Source organism: Leptidea sinapis, chromosome 35 (genome assembly GCF_905404315.1).
Source record: "Leptidea sinapis chromosome 35, ilLepSina1.1, whole genome shotgun sequence".
Lineage (NCBI taxonomy): Eukaryota > Metazoa > Arthropoda > Insecta > Lepidoptera > Pieridae > Leptidea > Leptidea sinapis.
The window spans coordinates 4,319,752-4,345,543 of NC_066299.1; the positions used below are offsets into that span (position 1 = coordinate 4,319,752).

The 25,792-nt window shown below is 33.8% G+C and overlaps 2 protein-coding genes across 2 annotated transcripts; one reads left to right on the forward strand and one right to left on the reverse strand.

The window, feature by feature from the left end:
- Positions 1-8,189: 8,189 nt before the first annotated feature.
- Positions 8,190-20,357, forward strand: LOC126975338 (girdin). The gene is made up of 7 exons (XM_050823184.1): positions 8,190-8,394; positions 8,934-9,350; positions 9,582-9,865; positions 11,967-12,137; positions 12,212-12,428; positions 12,514-15,118; positions 16,646-20,357. The coding sequence occupies exons 1-7, from the start codon at positions 8,338-8,340 to the stop codon at positions 16,975-16,977; spliced, it is 4,083 nt and encodes a 1,360-aa protein (XP_050679141.1). The 5' UTR covers positions 8,190-8,337; the 3' UTR covers positions 16,978-20,357.
- Positions 20,358-21,701: 1,344 nt separating this feature from the next.
- Positions 21,702-24,451, reverse strand: LOC126975351 (threonine aspartase 1). The gene is made up of 4 exons (XM_050823201.1): positions 23,983-24,451; positions 23,776-23,904; positions 22,631-23,445; positions 21,702-21,969 (listed from the first exon to the last, which is right to left on the reverse strand). Exons 1-4 carry the CDS (start codon positions 24,008-24,010, stop codon positions 21,826-21,828), a joined length of 1,116 nt encoding a protein of 371 aa, XP_050679158.1. The 5' UTR covers positions 24,011-24,451; the 3' UTR covers positions 21,702-21,825.
- Positions 24,452-25,792: the final 1,341 nt, after the last annotated feature.

A 25,792-nucleotide genomic window follows, 5' to 3' on the forward strand; every position in this document is an offset into this window, starting at 1 on the left:
TAAGTTGATTTTGTTTCTTAATATGCTTTAAAGCAAAAAGAATAGCGACGGCTTCAGCAGTAAAAATACTGGCATATCTATTAATCTTAAAGCCAATACCCTTCCTAATTTCAGGAAGGTAGATTGCAAAAGAAACATTATTATTGTTTTTTGCGCCATCCGTATAAACAAATTTACAATTAGACCATTCTGACAATAATACATGAACCTCCTCTTTTGAAGTTAGATTTGGATCTATTACAACATTAATTGCAGAATATTTACATCGAAAAGAACCTGCATGGCAGGGAAGTATATCATTATTCCGATGAATATTTAAATCTTGTAGAAATTTAAAAAATGAAGAAAAATCTTGCAAGATAAACAACTGTCTCTGAAATGAAGACGATTGATAAGCAATAAGATTCTTAAGAAGATTGTTCGTCGGCAAGCTATAGAGCTTTAAAATAAATCTTTCTTTAAGATAACTAAATCTAATACACAAAGGAGGAAGGTTGGCCTCGATTTGCATAGCAGCTATTGGGCTAGTTTTAAGTGCACCCAATATTGTACGCATACATTTATTTTGTATTTTATCCAGACTATTAACAATTTTGCTGTCTGCGGCGAAACAATGAAAGCCATATTCAAAATGACTACGAATAAGCGATTTATACAAAATTAACAATATTTTAGGGTCCGCTCCCCACGACGTTGCACACAAAGATTTTAATACATTATAAGCTTTATTCGCTTTAATTATAACACTATCTGTATATTTTTTCCAAGACAGTTTTGGAGTAAATGTTACACCTAGAAATTTTATGTCACATGAAATAGGCAGTGGAATGCCATTGTATAAAATGGGAGGCAATATGATGCGTTTACGACCAATCACAAAGACTTTTGATTTGGTTGGATTTACATTTAAATTAAGATAAGAAAAGTATTGATATAAATTTACAAGTGCTTTATTAATAGTAGCGGCTAAATTAATCAGATCAACTCCCGATACATAGACGACTAAGTCATCTGCATACTGTAGGTTTACTATATTTGGCCCCAAAATAAGGTTCAATCGTCTTATGTACATAATAAAAATTAAAGGAGACAATATTCCCCCCTGACAAACACCTAGAGAAGAGAGTCGTGGTCCATACAAATGTTTATTAAATTTTACATATACTTTTCTGTCAGTCAAAAAGGATTGCATCCAATTTATTATTTTACCTGGTATCCCTAACATTGATAACTCGTCACAAAGCACGGCAATATTTACACTATTGAAGGCACCTGAGATGTCAAAAAATACAGACAAAAGATACTGATTACTTGCTAAACATTGATGCGCATCAAGCTGTAACTGCGCTATACTCTCCCTAGAAGACCGACCTTTGCGAAAACCAAACTGATTATTAGGCAAAAGACAATTTTGTTCTATAAAGAACTCGAGACGTTGTTTTAGAAGCTGCTCAAATATCTTCCCAACACAAGACGTGAGAGCTATAGGTCTATAAGAGTCAGGTAACATTTTATTTTTGTCTGGCTTTAAAACTGGGATTAAACAGTCTGTTTTCCATTCTGCAGGAATAGTATTCTCCTTCCATAGGCGATTAAGATTATTTAAAAAGATGTTGAGACTGTGGCAATTAAGTTTTTTGAGTAAAATATATGGAATGGTATCAAGACCGAAAGATGTATCTCTTCTAGTAAATAAAGCGGATTTTAGTTCTTGTAAAGAAAAAGGCTCTATCAAATATTTATTACTATCATTAACAACATTTACATAGTTAGTTAACTCATTTGATACAAAGTCAGAAGTATACTTTTGTAGAAAATCTGGAATCCAACTATCATTCAACACACTGTCAGGAATGTAAGTTTTGTTAAATTTGCGCATGTATTTCCAAATTGAAGACAAAGGAGTACAACGATTAAATGAATTGCACAAGCCTATCCAGCTATTTCTTCTTTCACTTTTTAAGATAAGTTTTTTTAAAGCCCGCAATCTCTTAAACTCCACATAATTTTCATCAGTGGAGTTGTTTTTAAAATTAATGTAACCATTTTTAGCATTTAAAACTGCTTCTGTACACCTCTGATTCCACCAAGGCAACCAAGGATATTTAAAAGATTTTTGTGAACAAGAACTAGTAACATTATTACTATTAGAACTTTTGGAAAACAGACAGCTAGGGATTGACTGCTTGGCAGCAGAAAGTAAAATATTACAAAAGGAATTAAAAGCATCTATTGAAGATAAAGTGTCAAATTTAACATCATCCAAATAAGAAACAACTAAGTTACTATACATACTCCAATTCACCTGCTTATAATTAGGGTGAGTGGGCAAATGTAGATTATTACATAATGTGTTTTGCAAACTACTACTATCACTACTTACTGCCATTTTTATTATTACAGGGAGATGATAACTACTGCCCAGAGGACTGTCAATAACTGACCAGTCACATAAAAGAGCCAATGATGGAGTTACCAAAGTCAAGTCAAGAGCATTAGGACGCCAAGATGGAGATCCTATTGTGGTAGCTTGACCATTATTCAGAATAACAAGACCATTCTCATCTATAACCTCTAAAACATCTTTACCTCGAGGCAATGTATCAACACATCCCCACAACATGTGATGAGCATTGAAATCACCTGCAAATATCATTGGCTCTGGAATGGACTTAATTAAACTGTTTAAATTGTTTTTATTAAATGGAGGATTTGAATTGGAAGGACTGTAAAAACTTACAATACTCAGTTCTTTGTTATTAATTTTAATTTTAATGCAAACATTTTGTAGAGCACTATCAAAATATGTATTTATGTTAGAAAATGTGATATTATTATGAATAAAAATTGCTACACCATTGTGTTTATTACCACAATCATTCCTTATTGTTTTATAGCCTTTTATTAAAAAATACTGATGTGGTTTTAACCAAGTTTCCGAAATTATAGCAATATGAATATGATTTTCATATAAAAACCTTGTAAAAATAAGCCTATTACTAATAATACTTTGAGCGTTCCACTGCACTATATTCAATGTATCCATAATAACAATTAACTAGATGTCTTTTTTCTAAAAGTGTTATTCAGAATTTCCTTAATACTATTTGAATTTATAGTTAACTTATCTTTATTCGTACAAATTTGTAAAACTGCTTCAACCAAGAGGTTCATAAATTTGTCAGATTTTATAAGATTGCTCAGGTGTGTGTCAATATACTTTGAGTTTAATTGAGGGAAAGCAGATTCATTGAAGAGATCTGAGTATCTAACACTAGGGGACTTCACTTTGTTTTCTTCAATTTTTTGTTTTTTCAGAGGACAGGTAGATGAGATAGCTATGTGATCTCCACCACAGTTGGCACATTTTGTTAAAGTTTTTGGACACATTTTAAAATTGTGATTGTCAGAACATATGGAACAAACTTCATTGTTTCTACAAAATTTAGCAATATGGCCAAATTTCATACAGCGTAGACACTGTTTAATAGGGGGTACATATACATTAACCTCATGCCTCCAGTGATCAAGTGTTACATACTCAGGTAACAACGTTGATGCAAATGTGACTGCAACAGTTTGCGTTGGAACAAAGGAGACAACACCCTGTGGGTCCTTTACTCGCCGCATGAACCTTCTCACAGCAATAACTTTTTTACTCGATGCAATTAATTGATGAATTTTTTTGTTGGAGTAATCAGTGGGAACAGAAGTAAGAACTCCAGTGACCTCCGTTTCAGAAGCCGGAATTGAGGCAACCATCTCCAACTCGCTAAGTAACTTTTCATTTTTTAAAAATACATTCGCATTGTTAGGCAGGTCAAAGGTAACACCAACTTTAAAAGCATTAACGGACCTCAGGTGCAACACACCCGATACGCAATGCCTCCTGATTCCATTTGACAGACCCAACCTGTCCTTGTCTGATATTTTGACTTCACCCTGCTTGCGATTGAGAAATACAATAAATTCCTTCTTATTTGAATTTTCGTCGTACAACCTATAATAATTTGTCGCTCTATAAGGGGTATACTTCTCTTTATCCTTTCTTCTTACAATGAGACGTTCAGTCACCTCCGCGTCAGATACCGAGGATTCGGATAGGGGAAGTTCGTCTGCTGGTTCTGCGTCGCTCTGGCCGTTCTTCGGCCTTTTACCTGTACGCTTCCCCATGGCGATGGGGAAGCGCACTTAACAATTTATATATACAAAAATCGAATATTTATAAACCAGGATAAACAATTTACAAGTATGAAAAATATATGCACAATGAACAATAATTTAAACAATTTTTTTTTGTATAAGCGCGCCTTCCTTCGTTCACTCGTTCCCGCCAAAAAAAAACATATTATTATACTCTTTGCTTGTTTGTATCGATCGCGGTATACAATTATTTACATTATCGAGCGCAACTTTTTTTTTAAATTTATTAAGCGCATTGGCTATGAAGCCACCAGCCCAAACAATAATACATTTTCAAACAAACAAAAACAATTTTCTTACATATCTAAACAGTCAAATATAGTTTGCACTAGCACTATATATTAAGGAACAAGCTAGTTAATTAGGCCACAATAAAGTATACATGAGTTTATTTTCGAGACTTATATATACAGGGTGTCCCGTAATCAGTGGACCAACGGGATACCCGTGATAGGGGTGGTCATCATCTATCGAAAACACCAAATTTTACTGTTCTAGGGCCAGTAGTTCAAAAGATATGATTTTTTAAGCATTATTTTGAAAATTCTACCCTTATCAACACAAAAGTTGAAAAAAAATATTTTTTATTTTTATTTTGCCCTGTTTCTTAACTTAAGGTGGCTGAGGAAACATGTGTCTTCACAATTAAATCCATTTTTGTGAATAAATATTGCCAAATTAAAAATTAAAAACCAAAACATGCGCAAATATCAAATAACTAAATTTGCAACGTGATGTTTGAAGCAAGCTAGTGCAAAAAAAATGTATGACAGCCTTGCGGACCATTATTTAAAAAACATCTGCAGTTCATACTGATTCCAAAAAGGTATAATTAATCATTATTGTGAAACAATAAAAGACAATAATTATTTTAAATCAACATTAGATAGCAATTTCTTGGCGGAATTTACAATAAAACAAAAGTAAATAGTTAGAATTTTTTTATTTATTTCTTATAATAAATGTTCGAAATGTCTTCCTCTTACTCTAAGGCATAGCCGGCATCTTCTTATAAAATTTCTTTTTAAACTTTTTAACGCCCTTTCATTATTTTTGACTTTTTCACTCACCACATTCAGTTTTTGTCTTAGCTGTCTTTCGTTATCGTTAACGGTTTCATATACGGATTCTTTAAAATATCCCCATAAAAAATAATCCAATGGATTAAGATCAGGTGATCGAGCTGGCCATGGGATTGTACCTCCTCGTCCAATCCACCTACTTGGGTAAGACTCGTTTAAATATTCCCTCACTTGTCTGCAATAATGAGCGGGTGCGCCATCATGCTGTAACCACATCCTCTCACATACCTCCTGTGGTACATTTGCTAATAAATTACTTAAGTCATTCCTTAAAAATTGCAAGTACCGAGCACCATTAAGCCTCGGTGGGAGCTCAAATGGACCAATAAGTTTACCATCTAAGATTCCAGCCCACAAATTGACTCCAAACTGGTGCTGGAATCTATCTTCTCGTACAATACGTGGATTCACAACAGCCCATTCATGTAAATTATGAATGTTAAACACTCCAACTCTTTTAAAACACGATTCATCGCTCCATAATATTGAATTGAAAAATAGTGGATCTTGTCGGCATCGGCGAAGCATCTCTGCACAAAAATCTATCCTCCGTTGATAATCAGCAGGTAATAGTGCCTGCACTCGTTGAATATGATAAGGGTATAAACTGTTTCTTTTTAAAATGCGATGTACTGTTGTTTTTGCTATACCAGTACGTCTTGAAATACGACGAACACTCGTAGAAGGTTCTTCTGTCACTTCGGCCAGTATTTGAAGTTCATCGACTCTTCTAGGTCTTCCCACGTTGTTTGCAGCTCCGGGAATTCTGCCTTCTAAATACGCGTTATTTACACGGAGAAAAATTCGATGATCCGGATAGCGGTCGCGATTAGGATAGCGCTCACGATACGTACGGGCTGCTTGCCGAGCGTTTGCATTACACAGACCGTAAATAAAATACATCTCAGCATATTCACGAGGAGTATAGGTATTAGGCATTTTATAAAATCCGGGCAAACAGTATCCAAATCACAAAGACAAACAAGGTCCAATTCAAGCGTCAGTCACCAAAAAAAAGAGTCGTAATGGTAGCGAAGTAAAAAACACGTGTGCAGCTACGAGCTATTAGCAAGTCTCTGATGAAACTAAGAATAATTTGAAAAATTAGGGTGTGGGGATCATAGGCGTCGGCCAATAGGACCCCGTAAACGAAAAAGGTACCTGAGCGAGAAAGAGATAGCATATTGTGTTATCTCTCTCTCGATAACAAAATAATTCTCAGAATAGATAGCGCTTAAATGTTTCTCGCAATTGGAGTCTAAAATTGGTTATTAAGTTATTTTTTTTGTAAAATGTAATATTGTTATACCTTTTTGGAATCAGTATGAACTGCAGATGTTTTTTAAATAATGGTCCGCAAGGCTGTCATACATTTTTTTTGCACTAGCTTGCTTCAAACATCACGTTGCAAATTTAGTTATTTGATATTTGCGCATGTTTTGGTTTTTAATTTTTAATTTGGCAATATTTATTCACAAAAATGGATTTAATTGTGAAGACACATGTTTCCTCAGCCACCTTAAGTTAAGAAACAGGGCAAAATAAAAATAAAAAATATTTTTTTTCAACTTTTGTGTTGATAAGGGTAGAATTTTCAAAATAATGCTTAAAAAATCATATCTTTTGAACTACTGGCCCTAGAACAGTAAAATTTGGTGTTTTCGAGAGATGATGACCACCCCTATCACGGGTATCCCGTTGGTCCACTGATTACGGGACACCCTGTATATATAGATCCGGGGTAAAAGCAGCCGGCAGATCAGTCAACAAAGTGGGTGTGCGTGGTTAGAAGTTTTTAGTGGTTGTGGAATGACAGACAGAAGTGATGAGGGTGAAATTTCCCATTTTGACGTTATGTCGATTGGTGAAATTTGATATTAACCTGAACAATCCTTAGAACACTCTCTATTATATATTATAGAAGATGCAGAGAGACTCCACATTATATGCAAAGCCTGATATTCAAGCGGTTCGTCTTTATTATTCAGTAATTTCCATTATATACGCCATTCATTTCACGGGCTTGCGTTCTGGCCTTGTCCATAATAGAAATGCTCTAATGCGTTTTTCATTTTTTGGCTCCTCCTATTAAATTTGTTGCCGATCTGCATCAGTAGTCTATCAAATCAATGGTGATTAAAATATCTTCACGTCAATAAGTGAACAAACTAACATTTTATTATAACGTGTGTCGATACATTTCCAGCATAAGTTATCCAACACTAACAAATAACAATGTAAAGACAGTTCACACTGACAGCAAAGATAATTTAAACACTACGTTCAACTGACACAAGCAATCAGATTTTGGTCTCGCTCGATGATTTAAATTCGCAAAAAAATATCAAAATTTTGCACAATACGCATCTCCCAACAATTTACGTTCGATCTTGTTACGAGAGTTTCTGAGAACTTAGTTTTATTATAATCGGAAGTGAAGCGACAATTTGTGATATAAGAATACGAAATTTATCTTTTTTACATAAGGTGCTTCGCTCCTATTCTCATTTTGTTACGAGGACCCTATCCTCAGGTCAAATCAAAATAAAATAAAAGAAGGTTTTAAATCATTTTTTCAATATACTTAATTACAAAAAAAAAATGAATCGGGGGTTCCGTTAGGTTTATTGGCAAAAAAATCTAAGTTCACACAAATCTAAGTTGCGTGGAGTACACAAATATGTCAACTGTTAATTGTTGTTTTATTTATTGAGAGCATTGGTTACGGGACCATTAACACAACAAGAATACAATAAAAGAAGAATATTTAAATCATTTTTCAAAATACTCGATTACAAGAAAAATCCTCTTTTAGGTTTAGTCACAATAATTGTGAATACTGATTACTCTGTCAACTGTTAACTTATCATCCGTCAAATGTCAACTACTAGTGTTTACGGTGCATTGCTTTTGAAGCGACCTTTTTATTTTATATCTCGCAGATGTTTATTCGATTTCGTTTTTACATAAAAAGTAATTGGTTATTTTTAGAAATGTTATCCGAATTTCTAAGTGGAACCTAATTTATTAGATCCTTAAACTTTCTCACAGAATGGCTGCTTCAAGTAGTGAAATAGAAGATTTCATGACAGGACCACTTGTTTCGTGGGTAAGTGATTATCCATCCGTGTATTCAGAAATGCATAGCGAATAAAGCAAAAGACGATGAATATACAAAATATACTTTGCCCTACACACCATGAATGCTTACCGCAGATCAATTTGTGAAGAAACTTTTATACATACATAATATTTTAGGATGCATATATAAAATCTTTATCCACTATCTAGAGCTTTTTTGGTTCCTTTATTTGTTATAATTTAAATGTTAATAGTCTTTGAATCTTAATCTTTAACAGATTTCATTTGATGTGTTGACTGACATCTAAATTTCTAATTTTACTGAAACAATCATGTATATATAATCATTTAGATTAGTTTGCCATACTACTAACAAACATGTAATAAAATATGCCTAGGCACAATTAGTTATTGTATTGAGACACAGTAAATCTTGCCATGCCCTCATTTTTTCAAATATTTTCCCAGGCATTGTTTCTTGGTGCATTGTTATTTGTACTAGTGTAGATATTAAAATTGAATACAGTTACATAGATTTCTAAGTGAGTGTCTGTTTTGTTATTTCAGTTGAAATCATGCCTTGCAAATCCAGACTGTATAACAGAATATGCCACACTTTTCAATGGAGACATTCTCCATCAGGTATACCTACAAATAGATCCAGAGCCTTCACATCATATTACCAAATTAAATGGCTTAGAAGACCAAGCCTTGATACTGGGTAGAGTGAAAAATTTTGATGCAATAATTAAAAATGTAAAGAACTTGTATGATGAAGAGTTAGGCATGACATTGCTTGTGGTACCAGAATCTATTTGCTTAGGAAAGGCACCAGAATCAAGGGAAGGATTAGAAAATATGAAACTTTTAGCTTTATTATTACTTGGGGCAGCTGTTCAGTGTCCAAATAAAGAAACATTTATAACCAGAATTAAAGAGCTTAATGTAGACTTACAACATAACATTGTTGAATGTATCAAACAGGTATTTATTCTATTTAAATTATGTAACACTCATTATATATGTGAAAGTTAACAAATCAGGCCGCTGTTGATTTATGATGGAAATTAGACCACTACTAACACATTGTGCACCTTTATTTTGCAATGAATAATGTGTGATGGCAGCACAGCCTTGTTCAAACAAAGTATATAATTATTTCCAGTTAGTTCTGCTATTATGTTTTAAGTAATCCTTAATATAATAATGTTTCAGGTAACAGACATGCAAACAGTTGTATTAACTCCTGATGCAATTGACTTATTCCAATCCCCAACAATGTTTAACCATATGAGACGTCTAGCGAAAGAACGAGATCATTATTTACAAAATTGGGCTACCCTAGTTCTTAATGAAGGTTTATGTGAGAATGAAGTTGAAAATAAGAATTGTAAAAGTCGCTCTACACAAAATGTCAGTCAAACAAATGGGGAGAGCCAGCATTTAGCTGTAGAATTAGCGGATTGGAAAGCAAGGTTAAGAAAACAAAGGCAAGAATTGTAAGTAGAAATCAACGGTACAGAAAGCTTAAGCAGTATAACATTATATGGCTATTCATAGTAAATAGTTATGGAACATTTGCTAACAAACCTTGTTTTATTTAAGTAAGTCGTAGATTGACCAGAAGTCAAATTAAATGTTAGGTGGCATTATCTGAGAATATAATATAAACTGCATCAAACTGAAATATATTAAGCTTTTTGCCTAGAAAACCGCCGGTTTTAGCTTAATTGAAATCACGTATGTAATGAAGACAGTTTTCATTTCCTCATAAATATTTCATGCAGCTAAATACTTAAGATATATGTGGTATATAATTTTTTTTTATCTACATTTTGTTTTTCAATAGATATTAATTAGATTAGATAGAAATTTGATGATATTCTTGATTATCTGTCTCTGTCAGTCATTACACATTGCAAAAATCATGATGTTGATATTGCATACTGCTATTAGACCACACCAATCTGATACATAAATTGGTACTATATTATATTAAAATGCAAATATGGTATTAAGTTCAACTCTTAGCATTCCACCTGTGCATATGTACCAATTCAAGGAACATATGACACCACCAGTACATTTTTTTTTTAGGAAAAAGGAGGACAAACAAGCGTACAGGTAACCTGATGTTAAATGATCACCGCCACCCACATTCTCTTGCAACACCAGAGGAATCACAGGATCGTTGGCCGCCTTTAAAGAAGGTGTACGCGCTTTTTTTGAAACACCACACAAGGAAGCTCATTCCACAGCTTTGTAGTATGTGGAAGAAAGCTCCTTGAAAAGCGAACAGTGGACGACAGCCACACATCCAGACAATTCGAGCTGCTCTGTGTTGCACGCGGTCAATTGGATCGAGCTGATACTGGGGTGCGCCAGACCAGAGATGACAGCAATACTCCATATGTGGCCGGACCTGGGCTTTGTAAAGCGCTAGAATGTGGGCCGGCTTGAAGTATTGCCGTGCTCTATTTAATACACCCAGTTTCTTCGAAGCCAATTTGGCTTTGCCCTCCAGATGACCACGGAATTGGTAATCGCTCGAAAACAAATGGGGTTTTTAGTGGTAAACGCGCAAACTTGAGTCTTCTTGGGGTTAAATTGGACATGGTTCATTCCGCGACCTTCTCGAGAGAGGACTCTATAAAAGACACAAGTTTCTCCCGGCGCTGGTCGGCGATGTCCAGAGAGATATCTGCATGGTCCATGTATACGGCATCACCAGTGCTGCCGTCTGCAGCAACGCATGTTGGAGGTGTCCAACATATCATTGATATGCAGAAGAAACAGTGTCGGAGATGGCACACAGCCTTGGGGCACCCCAGCGTTCACAGGCGTACATGTGGCCCAACGACAAAATCCAAATGACTTCATTCGATTTCTCGCCTTTTTAGTTATTAGGAAATGCTTTTTCCTTTAAAATTATAATAAAATAAATGTCATTTAAATTCTGTACAAATAGAAAAAAGACATTGGTATGTTGGAATACAAAAGTTCATGGAAAAAAGGTATTGGAACTTCAGTCTTTATCAGCCGCCGACATGATACTGAAGTGCACAGAATTTTAATTTTTTTTTCGAAATATTACCCAATATTTTGTAAGTTGCTATTTTGTAATACATTTACGGCCGTTCCCAATATTCAATCTATCTCTTACTTGTGATAAAAAAACGTAACTATCGTCGACTTTTCTGTCCCAATAAACTTATCGACGGTAACTCACCTTATCCGTATACGCTCTCTGTCAATGGGACGACGTATATCTTACCAGCGAAAGAAGTTTGTATGGAAATTTCAATTCACGCGTCCCAATATAAGGCGATAAGAATGACTTATCGGGTATATTGGGACAGCTTTAGATTATTGACAGCAAATTTGTGGAAGGTAGTAATTTCCCTATCTGTAGATAGTATTTTGGGAACAGCCGTAAGTCATATGAAAGTTTTTAGAACTAGCCGTTTGTACCTAGCCTATAATATATAGCCATATAATAAAAAAATAAGCTTAAATTTTGAAAACGGTACTAATTCTTTTTTATTAATCCTCACGATGTGTATATCTGGAATAACTAATTGTATTTTCAATCTATTATAGGGAAGAAAAATCTGAACAACTATCTGAATGTAGAGAAGAATTAGAACATACTAAGCTTGTGCTGGGTAAGTTAAGGACCGATAGCCAGGAATGGTTTAATGAAGCAAGAAAGGCGGGAAATTATAGAGATGAAGTGGATGCTTTAAGAGAAAAAGCTGAAAGATGTGACAGGTTTGTAGATTTGCTAGTGATAAATTTTTACACATTTTTTTATTTTACGAAATTTTCAATTATCTATATTCTAGGTTAGAACAAGAAATTCAACGATATCGAGATAGACTGGCTGATGCTGAATATTATAAAACCCGTGTTGCTGAATTACGAGAGGATAATAAAGCTCTGATGGACACCAGAGACGCATTAGAAGAACAATTGCAAAGGGCGAGAAAGAGAGCTGATCAATGTTTGTCTTTAGAAGCTGCTATGATAAAATTAAAACGTGAAGCAAATGATATTGCTTTGGTATGTAGATTCAATACAGTTTAACCGTATATAATAATGCATATGCTCAGAGTTTAAAATTTTCATATTTTACTTCTTTTTTCAGGAAAGGGATGCTGATCAACAAAAAATCCAAGAATTGATTGAAGAAAATAATCATTTACAATATATTGCAAGATCTGTTTTAAATGAAAGCAATAATAGTAATTTAGACACTGATAATGAATGTGAAAGTACATTAGAGTCAGGTGAAAATAGTTTATCTGAGCAATTAACAAGTAATGCACAAGCAAGAGCATTGAAATTAGAATTAGAAAATAAAAGACTTTTGTCAACTATTGATAGCTTACGAGAACAGTCTTTATTAGATAGCAGTGATAAAGTATTAGAACTAGAGAAGGAAAAAAAAAGAATGAGTCTTAAATGCGAACAATTACAAGAAAACTACAACAGACTGAAACAACAGAATTCTGAATTAGAAGAAGTATTCAAAAATGCTTTGGAAGAAAACAGAAAATTGCAAGATTCTTTGGACAGGCAGAAAGCTTTTATTGATAGACAATCCATAGATAGAGAATCCGAAAAAAACAAATTACAAGAATTCGAAAAGCATTTGGAATCATTAACCAAAGACAAGCAGAGAATACAAATGTTATGTGATTCAATACAACGTCGAGCTGATGAATTAGAAAAATCTTTAGATTCAAGGACTAAAGAGTTAAATGTTCTCAAACCAGAAGCAGATAAAGTAACACGACTAATCATTGAAACTGAAGAACTTAAAACAAAACTGAGTTATAGTGAGAAAGAAGCACATAATTTACAAAGAGAAGTATGTAAATTAAGAGAAAATATTGAAGAGAAAGATGTCAGTTTGGATCGAATCACAACTGAAATTGAGCTAAAGAATAAGGAAATTGAGAGATTTAGTAAGCAACTTGAAAATAGTCAGTTACTAAGTATTAAGCTTCAAGATTTAGAAACTAAGGCTCAAGAGCTTAAATCTCAAAAGAAAATTGATATTGAGACAGTGCAAACTCTTCAAAAAGATCTTATTGCAGAGAAAGTAAATTTTGATAAATTGCGAAATTGTATGGATAAGTTAGGCGTAAATAGTGCTGATATAGTTTCAAAGGAATTTAATATTGAAGAAATTTTAGAAAAAATAATTACAAATAAAGAAAACGAAGCAATAATATCCGAAATTGCTGCCAAAGCAAGTTTGTCTAAAATGGTTCCATGTGAATGTGAGCATAAGAATAAACAATCTCCTGCAGAAAATAGTAGCAATCCTCAAATTGATCAACTTGTTGCTGATTTATCTGCTCTTCAAGCTTCTTTAGAATATTGTCAAGCTGAAAATGCCAAGTTACAAGTAAATTTAGCTACTCTTAATTCACAAAATGGTTCATTGGTTTCTCAACAAATGACACTACAGTTAGCAAACAGTCAATTGGCAGCTGAAAAAGAAGAAATCATTAAACAATTGGATGTACTAAAAGACAAACAAGACAATCTTTTGAGAGATCAAGTTGCACTTCAAACGATACATGAGCAATTAAGTATGGAATACGAAATGTTGTTTAGTGAAAAGGAACCTGTTAAAGCAGCTGTAAAAGATTTGAGACTAGAAAATAGAGATCTCAAAGAAAAAATATCTACATTTGAAAAGAAAATTTCGGAATTAGAACTAGAGAAGGAAAACTACAAAATTGAATCAAGAAATTTGATAAACTTGCGAGCTGAACATTCAAAACTTAAAGAAGACTTTAGAAATTTATTTACAGCAAGTGATCGTCTCAAAAATGAATATAGGCATATGCAAGAGGAATACAGAAATCTACGGCCTGAAGTTACTCAATTAAAACTAAGAAATACAGAAATGTCTGGTGAAATTAACACCAAGATGGAAATAATTACTAGTATGGAACTAGAAATAAGCAAAACAAATCAACATTGTGAAATGTTAATTCAAATGAACAAAAGCTTAGATGCTGATAGGCGATCCTTGATGGATCATGTGTCTCAACTTTTAACCCAATATCATGAATTGCTTGCTCATTCATTGAAAGATAAGCAACATTATCATGAAGAAGAAAAAATGTTCGCAGACAAAGTGAATGCATTATGTAGACAAAAAGAAAAATTAGAAGAAAAGATTATGGAACACTATAAAAAGCTTGATAACTGTACACCAAAACGTCGTGGATTTGGGGCATCATTCGTGAAAAAAGTTCGCAAAGCTGGAACTGACTTAATAAATAAAGTTCCATCAAGAAGTAATAAGAGAATAGAAGACGGAAATCGCTCCAAGTCCCAATTGACATTAGCAGGGTCAGAATCTGGTGAATCAGACCCGGGTCTGGACATTGAGAAAATACCGAAAGGACCTGAACAGGAACAAGGTTCCTTTAGCCCGAATACAGAATCACCCAGGCATAGTATCGAAAAATGTTTGGCAAAACGTTTAGATGATTCAGTTACTAAGAAATCAGACAATATGGACATGACTGGTTCTTACCATAGCTTAGAACCAACAAGAACAACAAATGAAGGAAACTTCGTTAGAAGATTGTCAGCTGCGTCTATTCACAGTGGTGGGGGGGATGAAGCCTTGCTGAGAGCTTCATTGCGTAGACGTCATAAAATACCCTCATCTCATCGTAACAGCTATCAAGGCTTAGAGGGGGAAAATGGATTGCCACCTGCAGGTAATATATAGTTAGTTCTATTATATTATGAGACTGACTGTGCATATTTTTTTTATCAAAATGATAAAATATTTAATCTCTGACACCAGTTGTAGGAAATTTTATGTCTGTTTATATTTCCACTTATAACACGGAAATGGCTAATTAAAACTCGTGTATTAAGATAAATGTGATTGCACAGATGATAGCCTATATAATATGATGTGTACACACCCTATGTTTTATGATTTCAAATTCTCGAGTACCTACCTATATAGCGGGATTGTTTTCAGCACATTATGGGTGCATGAATTCGTCATAGGCTTCACATATTATGCAAATCATTATTGAATAAAGCAACGATGTGCCCAAATTAACGACCATGTTGAGTTCTATAATAAAAGACTGATATTCAGAAACATGACACTTTATAGGAGTGGCGCCAAAACTAGCCCGAAAACGATCAAACTGATAGTCGCATAGTCATCTCGCTATCTTGCAACCGGACTTCGATGCCTATTAGAACTAACTAATAATTAAGTTTAGTTGCTAGAACGGCTCATGATAAACTAAGCGATGACATTCATTTGTTTGTGTATAATGTTATTGCCAAGTAAATATTAAGCGGTTAGTAGTCCATCCGTGCTCTTGAAACTGCTCGAAAAATAATTCAAATGTTCACCAAAACTTTCATCATCACTTAAACCGCAAGATGTCGACTGCTTGACAAAGGCCACCCCAAAAATCTCCACGACGATCGGCCCTGCGCTGCCCTCATCCAACCTATTTCAACGATCTTGTGCAGATGATCCATTTAACCATCTCCACCAAAACTTTACTCGGTGGTGATCAAAACATTTTTTACGAAAAGTAGGTAGACGTTTTAAACTAGAATTTAAATAAATACATTTTTTTAAAGTGAATGCTTCTTTTGCCACGTTGAGCACTTTTTGGAAGGGGAGTATCCTATTGGTACGCGTCACTGACATGCTCATGAGTAGTGCACGCGATAAATAAGTAATTAAAAAGTAGAAATATACACTTTTTGGATGGGTGAAATCTCGTGAGTTCGCGTCACCGAAATGAGCAGTATATCTGTAGCAAAACAGCTGATGTATTCTGCAACATTAGTGCTGTGTATATCTTATAAATTAAATTGACAGGATTTAGTGAAAAGTTCAAAAATAAATAAATAGAAATTAATAATTTCAATGTTTTTAAACATTATGAAATTTCAAATTTTAATACTAAGTTCTAAGTTTTCACTTTTATCGGCAGTGTCTACAACTGCATATTTTTTTTAAATTATTGTGTCTCTCATAGTGTTCACATGGAGCAATTTTAGTTGACCATCTGATAAATTGATTGTGGTTTGAGACATCTGGACAAATTTTAAATAAAATCACTCTGTGTCTTAGAGCAAACTAAATAATGGTATTTGAACACCTACAAAGATGCACTATCCAGGAATTCTGACACAGAAGATTCTCCTTATATTGTCGTATAAAAATGATTTTATTAATAAAGCTAAAAATATGATTTTTACAGCATCAACTCCTTCACCGGTTTTCGGAGCAGCGGGTACACGAAGAACGGTATATTTGTCTGATGACAACCCAGATGTTACACTGAATTCTAAACCCCAGAGCACACCGATAAAGGATAACCCAACATACTTGGTTTACAATAGGATATCCACAGTGATTGGCGATGGAGCTTGTCAGAGTAACCATGACAGAACCAATAATCAAACGGAACTGACAGTTGACAACAATACAGATTGTGATGCCAGCCTTCATGACAGACGGAGTGTCAACAAAGGTGACAAAGCGAACAATTCTAAGGAGACTGCCATTTGGTATGAGTATGGATGTGTTTAATCTTGTGTGATAGTAAGGAGACTGATCCGTTGCCTTGCACGATAATGTGATTTATAAACGATATTCTGTAAGCTTATTTTTAAGTATAGATACAATAGTTATTATTGACAGTATTAGTAGTAGCATTTATTATAACACATTCGATTTTTATTTCGTAACCTTTTATTGAGGCTTTTTACAAGCAGTATTAAAAAAATACTGACTCCTCAGATGTGTACTGTCGTATTGTAGATGTGTAAGCTAACATACAAATACATATATTTATGTACCATATCAGTTTATGTATTTTTCTCTTTTATAATGAAATCATAAATATTAATGTGTTACCTGTATACACAAATTGTTTGTGACATAATACCATATGTAACTCATTGACAAAGTCCAACATTTTTTTTAAATCCTGCAGTAGAATTAATAATTAATCATAATATATCATATTTTTCTTATTCTGATTCTAATTAAATAGGAGATTTTTATTTAAAAAAAAATATTGTAGGTATAGTGTAAACATTAAAGCAATCAAATTTGGTTTAAACGCACAACATTAATGAAAATTATTTACCATATTTTTTTATTATTTATTTTTATAGTGATAAAACAGAAAAAACTATAAACAATTTTTTATGTATTGACATTTATCCAGTGGATAGTTATTCATGAACATACATATTTTAATATTGAATACATACATAATCCCGAATAATTCCATAGAATTATTTAACCTACTCTTTTACCCAGTGATAATGTCATCAATTGCCTTTAATGCCCAGTTCATAACGTAAACCAGCGTAATAGACTATTAGTTAGGTATACTAGATAATATATTATTATAAAATCGAATTTTTTAATGATATCGACATTTTAAATTAGTTTGTACATAATAAAATTTATTGAAGTAGGCGTTACTTTGCGGATATCCATAATTATACAAATGATTTGAGTTTTCTTTAGTGTTGATTCCGCGAACATTTGGCGTTGTAAGGATACAACGCATCCTGAGGATGCCTCGTGTAGAGGCGAGACACGTGTCGAATTGTTTAAAGACAAATATTGGCGGATTTAACACTAAAGAAAACTCAAATCATTTGTATTGTATATAATAATTAATGTAACTTTCAGTTTTTAATGTACTTTAAGATTATAACATAGAGTCTAGATAGTCTTAGGCTGCTTGAAAACCGATAAAAACAGGCCAGGAATATTAGTTTAGTGTGCGTCACAAGCTACGTCTTACACTCGCGATTTGTGTTAGTGTGCGTGAATAGCTCAAAATAGAGGTTAGTTATACCCATTTTTTTTTCGATGTTTTCACAGCTGTCATAGTCTATCTAGATGTATAAATGATGTAACATATGTACATTTAATCGCATTTATACATTCAACTACAAAATATTTCGAATTCTTTAAATACAATACCAAATATAATTATTTTTCCGCCTATATATATATTTGTTATTTGCAACATATTGTGAACTGATTATTGTAAATGTTAGCTGATCTTTAAATTAAAGCATTTTACGCTGGACTTTGTCAACAAAATCTAGTTAAAAAACAGGAATATTATGAGAAATTGTGAATACACTGAGAATCTGTATACAATTACTACTAATGAAGACAAGCAAAATACATTTTCATGAACAGTTAATAAAATTAGCATAGTACAAAATATTAATATTAGCATCTTAGATTAAGGATTGGTATCCGCTGCGCTCCAACTAGATACCTACCTAAGACGACTATTAGATGCTTGTGTGCGTGGCATCTTGACGCTCAATGGCTTCTTTCAAATTGTGTAATATACTCCTACGCGTTATTTTACATTGAAATAAATAAAATACAATGTACTTACTGATACGTGATCCCAGTGTCTTTGTTATTTCAACCCGGTTAGTTTGAATTATTAGCAAAGTGTAACAGGGCATGTGGCACGTCATCGTCACACATTGTTCGAGACTGGCTCAAGTAGGCCATACTACGACTGCTGTATCTAGTTGGAGCGCAGCGGAGACCAATCTTTAACCTATGATTAGCCACGGACTAGTAAAAAAAGAAGGACTCCGCGCCGTGTTATTAGCAAATGAAGCACCTTTATACTAGTGTGTGTGAGGTTACGGGGTATACCAGTTACACAATATTTTCTTCCTTAAATAATCACCTCCACCACCTAGTGCCTCACTGTTATGTAAGGTGACACGGAGTCCTTATTTTTATAATCGTCCGTGTGATTAGCATATTAACCAATATGTACCTAATCGGTCAATATAATAATTAAGAGATATTATATCATCGTGATGTTTGCATACAAATGTATTTTTTTTAATGTGTGCAGCTATGGTTATACTACTTACATTGATTAGGTAGGTACAAATAATTTTATAAGTTTACTTGAATGAGATTTGTGTATTAAGTTAATTAATAACATCTTATGTGCGTTCTAACAGTGCGTGTAATATATTGTGTGTCCTAACACAGTGAGGTGGCAATCAGTGGCGGCAATCAGCTTATTTAAAAGAAAAACTAATACATATATACACGGACTAGTAAAAAAATAAGGACTCCGTGTCACCTTACATAACAAGCCGATTAACGTGTTAATTCATAGCCCTACGCACACACTTACACTACTACAGGCCGATAGGCGGCCATTATGAGAATTGTCATCGTCTGTGAAAGATCAGATTGCGTCTCAGTAAAATATTTTAAAAATGGCGTCGTGGGTTGTGAAAAAGTGTAAAAACGATACTCTATAAGTATTTGTGGCCATATATGATTATTCAAGGGAGAAAAAATTGTGTAACTAGTATCCCTCGTAACCGCACACACACTAGCATAACGGTGCTTCACTTGCTAATATCACGGCGCGGAGTCCTACATTTTTTACTCGTCCGTGTATATATTTTTACTTATTGGATAACTCAACACGCGCCTTCTCTATCATCTGAATGTTATACCCGCCAAAATATTGTAATAATTGTAATTTACACACTGTTAAAAATTTTGTGATGATACCAGGTACAACATATTTAATTTTTATTTTCCAGCTTACTTCCAAATAGCTTATAAAGACAATATATTTTTATAACTGCACAGTGCCTTATAATAATTAATTTGTATTGTATTAAAATGAATTATTTTTAACCTGCAACGACATACTCAATTTAGTACGTAATTTTGTTGGGGTCTTCGATTATGGTGCATGCCTTTTGTTGGTGATATTATAATATAAATAATTATTATTGGTAATCTGTTGTGACAGACATAATAATTGTAGTTAATTTATTACCTTACTACTGTAAGTACATTGTTTCTCACCGAATTAATTCTTAACATGACTAGCACTCTCTTCTCTGATATTATGAATTAAACGATTTAAAATTGAATATGTTTTTTATTCATTAAATATATGAATCTTTGTTATAGACAAAGAATATATTTGCTAGATTGTAAATGAGATGCGTGGAAAGTTAGGTACTTTCTACATTTCATGCATACTTTGTACAATCACTGGCACTGTATTACATTCAAACTTGCAAAACTCTAGATCTACTTTTGTCCATAATATTTCATACGAGACCTAATGATACTATGTATCCCTACTAATATTATGTTTTTAATTAATAGACTAGAGCTTGGGAATCGACATTTTATCTCGGAAATCCATGGTTCCCGCGGGATTTATGAAAATCTAAAATTCACGTTGATGAGCTAAATGTATACCAATAGTAGGTTTAGTTTTCGATAGCAATCTTACTGGAAATAAGATTCATATAATATGTTGTAGCGGAACCAGAACTGGAATAGGACATGAGATAATCTTCAATTCCAAACCTGCTTATTATTTTTATAAAGTCGTGGGCATCAGCTAGTATGTCATAAATACAATTACTAACCACCTAGACTGTAGCTCAGTTGTTAGAGCACTCGCACGGAACGCCAGAGGTCCTGGGTTCGAGCCCCGCATCGTTCATACAATTTAATTTGTGTATTAATCCTAGATGTTTAAGAGTTATCAGTTTAAAAACAGTAATGAATTTACTGAGAGTTGAACAAAGCATACAAGATTTTATGACGATACGTCACTCGAACGGTTAGCTCCGTTGGTTCGAGTCCCGCATTGTTCATAAAAAAAAAATGTTTTTCAAATTTTATTTGTGTATTAATCCTAGAAGTGAGGGTTATCACTTTAAAAACATAACAAATTGTTTAGATTTACAAGAGCGACATCTCAAGTCAATTTCCTAATATGAAAATATTGGGATTGAGCAGGTTATCAACAGTAAAGTAGATCCTGTAGATGAAGCCAAAACCTGAGAGTTGAACAAAGCATACAAGATTTTATGGCGATACGGCACTCGAAAGGTTAGCTCAGTTGGCAGAGCACTGGCACGGAACGCCAGAGGTTGTGGGTTCGAGTCCATCGTTCATAATTTTTTTTTTTCATATTTTATTTGTGTATTAATCCTAGAAGTGAGGGTTATCACTTTAAAAACATTACAAATTATTTAGTATTTATCCCTCCAGTACATTCATATACCCTAAGTATAACCAAAGTTCCAAATGAAAATCTGTTTAGTTGATAAACATATTGGGTACCATAGAAATAGGGGTCATGCATCTAAGGTTGTAGTGGGCAGGACATATCAATAACCATCAACTGAATGTCCTGCTCGCTTCATCCCTAATGAAAAAAAAATGGCTATGTAGAATGAAGAAATAAGTCTAAATGTGCTTATATTCTTTATTACAATCTTGAATCAAATAACAATTATGTAATGTAAATGTAATTTAGTCTGTATGTAATTATATTTTTCGGCAAATAATTAATACAAATAAAACACACTATACACGTTATATTGTTCCATTTGTGTTAAATTCAGTCTTAATTTCCCACTGTAGAACAGGGCACGGCTGTTGAGAAACTTTGAATGGCAATCCTGACACCACAGCTTTTTTCCCAGTTTGTATTTTCATAGGTAGATAGGAAATAATGCACTGAAATAATACAAATGTTAAGTGAGTAACATTACTGACAATGCATTTGATGTGAGAGCATGAATACTCTCATTACATGAAATATTTCAATTGGAAAATACGTTATCAATTAAATTTTTGAAAAATTGCTTATCAAAATTGGACGCAATTCCAGAAAAACATTCCAAACCACAATCAAGTCAAAATTGAGTTAAGAATATAAAACTGGTCATGTGATTCATATTAACGGACTGACAAAAAATGGCAGCCCTACTGTCATTCTTTTAATGACATCATGACTAGTAGCCCAACCCACATGTATGGAATATACTAATACTTATTAAACTTTAAACATGAATTCCTTAAAATGTGATGTTTGTGGCTTGGAACGTTTTTTAGAAACTACATCCTGCAACTCACTTATTTGACAAATTAATGTGCTTTTAATGAAAACTGTTGTATCAACAATGTAAGTTAACAATGGTAAGTTAATAAAGGTATTTTTATAATATATTAGAAAGGTAGCTATGTTATTTCACTTAGTGAGATAGTAGAGGTATAGGATTAGAATACAGTTAGATTACTCATTATTCCTCGTCGTAAGCAAACACAAGATAATTAAGAAAATACATAAAAAGAAATACCCATGGGATATATTATTAAATAGTAAAATGTTTAGTACCTTTGGTTTTGCGATTTCTGTAGACATGTACCCAATGCACATTGTGTTCGTTGTGTGTCCCCATAAAAGTTCTCCATCCCCAGATTTAGAGTTAAATGTGAGTGCCAATGTTCCTCCAAGCCTTTCTGGTATATCCCATAAATATGGTGATTCTATAAATTTTTCTTTAAGACATTTATTAAGTCCTAAAATTGGTGAACTTTCCAATAAACTTTCTGCAGAATTCTTTGCTAATTGAGTTCGAATAAGGTGTTCTCCACATCCTGAAGTACAAGATGCCACTGAAGATATATCTTCATTACGGCTCATTGAGGCCCAAACACCGGACCCAAATGATGCCGCCTGTCCAACTCTTCCTTCATGTTTCAATGCGACCCCACCTGAACTTGCACCTGCTGCCACCACTCCGTAAGAATCTACACATATTGCTCCAACTGTATCTAAGGGACTAAAACGTACATCATTCTGTACTGAATACCTTTTTAATTTTCTCTTTGAATGCTTATAATTACGAAAAGCTCTTGATGAAACCATCCTTTTGTCATCTACTATGTCTAATCCCATTCTTTCTGCCCACATTCTGGCTCCTTGGCCGGTTAGAATACATGGTGGCACCCTGCCGAGTGACAGACTTTCACATTGTTTAATGCATAGTTGTTTAGCTAATGATATTGGGTTCCAAACATTAGAAACAGCCCCACAGGCTCCAAAATGTAGAGTTTGACCATTCATTATAGATGCATCACATTCAACCAATCCATTCCAGCTCAAATTTGAACCATAACCAGCATTTGTCAATGGGCTATTTTCTAGTTCTGAAACAAAAGGAATTGATATTATAGCATGCTCAAATTGCTCATCTGAACTATTTAACAAAATGTTGTTTTGATTTTGAAGATGTTGATTTTTAAATAAATATAATATTAATACATACTTGATTTAGGTATATGTTTTTATAAATGCAACATTAATTTAGTCATTTCACAAGCAAAACATGTTAAAATTAATAATATTTTAAGAATGTTTTATGACAAATAAGTAATTAATAATACTGAAATCACATGAGTTACCATGCAGTCATTGGACTTCAATTATTGTAGGTGTTCTAAGAAGGAGAATTGAATTGTAAAACTTCAGCCACTAACCTATAATCGCCTTTTCTACGGCATCGACCGCATTCCCTCCTTCATGTAGAGCTTGAGCAGCTTTTCTACAAGCGGCGTAGCAAGTCCTTTGATAATCTTTCTTTAGAGAGTCACTATGATAACCAGCACCTAGGATTATAATAATAATAATTATATAATATCAAAAAATATTAAAATGCCCCCGTAACTTAAAATTTAAATAATTACCACAGTGCACGGCAATAAATCCATTCATAGCGTGACAATCAATATTTTTCCTGACGGTATTTAATTCATAAGATTATTGATTTTTACTTATGTACAGTTAAAATTATCTAAATTACAGAATTTCATTGAACCCTGAAGGTATTTAATTAAATATTAGTCCAATATAATCCATGCGCAATAAAATTATAGGAAGAGATGTTGTAGGATTATAGTAAGCTAAGTTTTACGTAAGTAAAGTCTGAGCAAAGTCTAAGTTCAAATTCAAATATTTTTGTTCAAAATTGGATGTGACACCACATAAAGTAATTTATTTCCAAGACGTAACAAACTAACAGTGTAAATTGTTTAAAACTAATAACTCCATAATTTATAGTTTAACTTTACACCCAATAAAGATCTACATTCTACTGCACAGAACACTAACGTCTAACTCTAACGAGATCTACCGATTCTACCAGTACCTGGTTACTAGTTAGTACTAACATTACTACTTAGTAGCCAGAAGGTAGTTGGTATTTACTATTTAGTAACATAGAATAGTAGTGTTTGAATCATAGACCAAGCATAAGATTGAATGGTACTAGTTAGTTACTACAACTAAAAGTAGTCTGTGGTTACTACTTAAACCTTTTCTAGACGGATGTAATCCAGCTTGTAATCAGGGGTCACCTTGGAGTAAGCTTCTGTCAATCTGTTAATGATTGCACGTTTCATACAATCGAGTGAATCGCAGTACTGATGGCAGGTCATTGGTAATTACCAAGAAAAGGAAAGGGCAAGAATCAAGAAAAGAAAGAAAAAAGAAGAAGAAGTGTGGTAGAATTTGGACTCATATACGCCAAGCCGTACAATTCTTTTCGATCTTTTAGATAATTTGCCATGAGTTGTAGATGGTTGGGAGCAACATAAATCTTACTCAACTTAGATAGGGCTACCTGTGCCTTAAAATCCCGTAGATCTACTATGTCAGTTAAATCAAATAAGAAAAGTGAAAGCTCTTCAACCACTCAAATGCCACTTTATTCTATTAGCATCCAACAATAACAAGTACTTATGATTTTCCAGTGATTCTCCATCAATATGATGAAAGAATAATAAACGCCTCTCTGGCCGAAACAAATCCGACACATAAGAATAAAGGCTTAATAATTAAACTTTTCTCGACATGTTTTGTTTTATTCAAAAGACGCGAAGTCAAAGCCCATTTGGAACACGGCGAGAGGTGCTAGCAGTACCATTTTCTATAAGTGGTTGGGCTTTCACGTCCGAAGAAATTAGGATTTGTACCTAACCTACCTTGAAACAGCTACTCCAAGCCTGCTATTTTTGACCGAAACATAGATATCTGGCTGATACATCATACCTCTCCTACCCGGGCTATAAGCTGGAACACTCCATTATACCACTGGCTTTTAGGTGCCTTTAAATGTAAATTGTATCCATAATGATGGAGGATGTTTGTTTTCGACGTCTGAATAATCTCGTAGGACAGGACTTATTCGTACTCTGGCTGCACGCATTGATTTATTTTTAAACAGACGCGCGTAGACTAAGATGGCCATCCGCAAATCTATACTTGTAACGAGACAGAGACTCACCGGCTCCTTGAGCACTCCAAATGGCTACAGATTCCCATCGCAGAGATCGTGGCAATTTCATCGCCTACCAGCTGAATGGCTGGACTTCACGTACCTACCACCAATCGTGCGGAGAGATCTATTCGCGATTTTTCTTTATCATATTGTCTGACATAAATGGTCACTGTTGGACCTTCTGTTGACCACAGATTCCGACAGCTATCTAGCTTTCG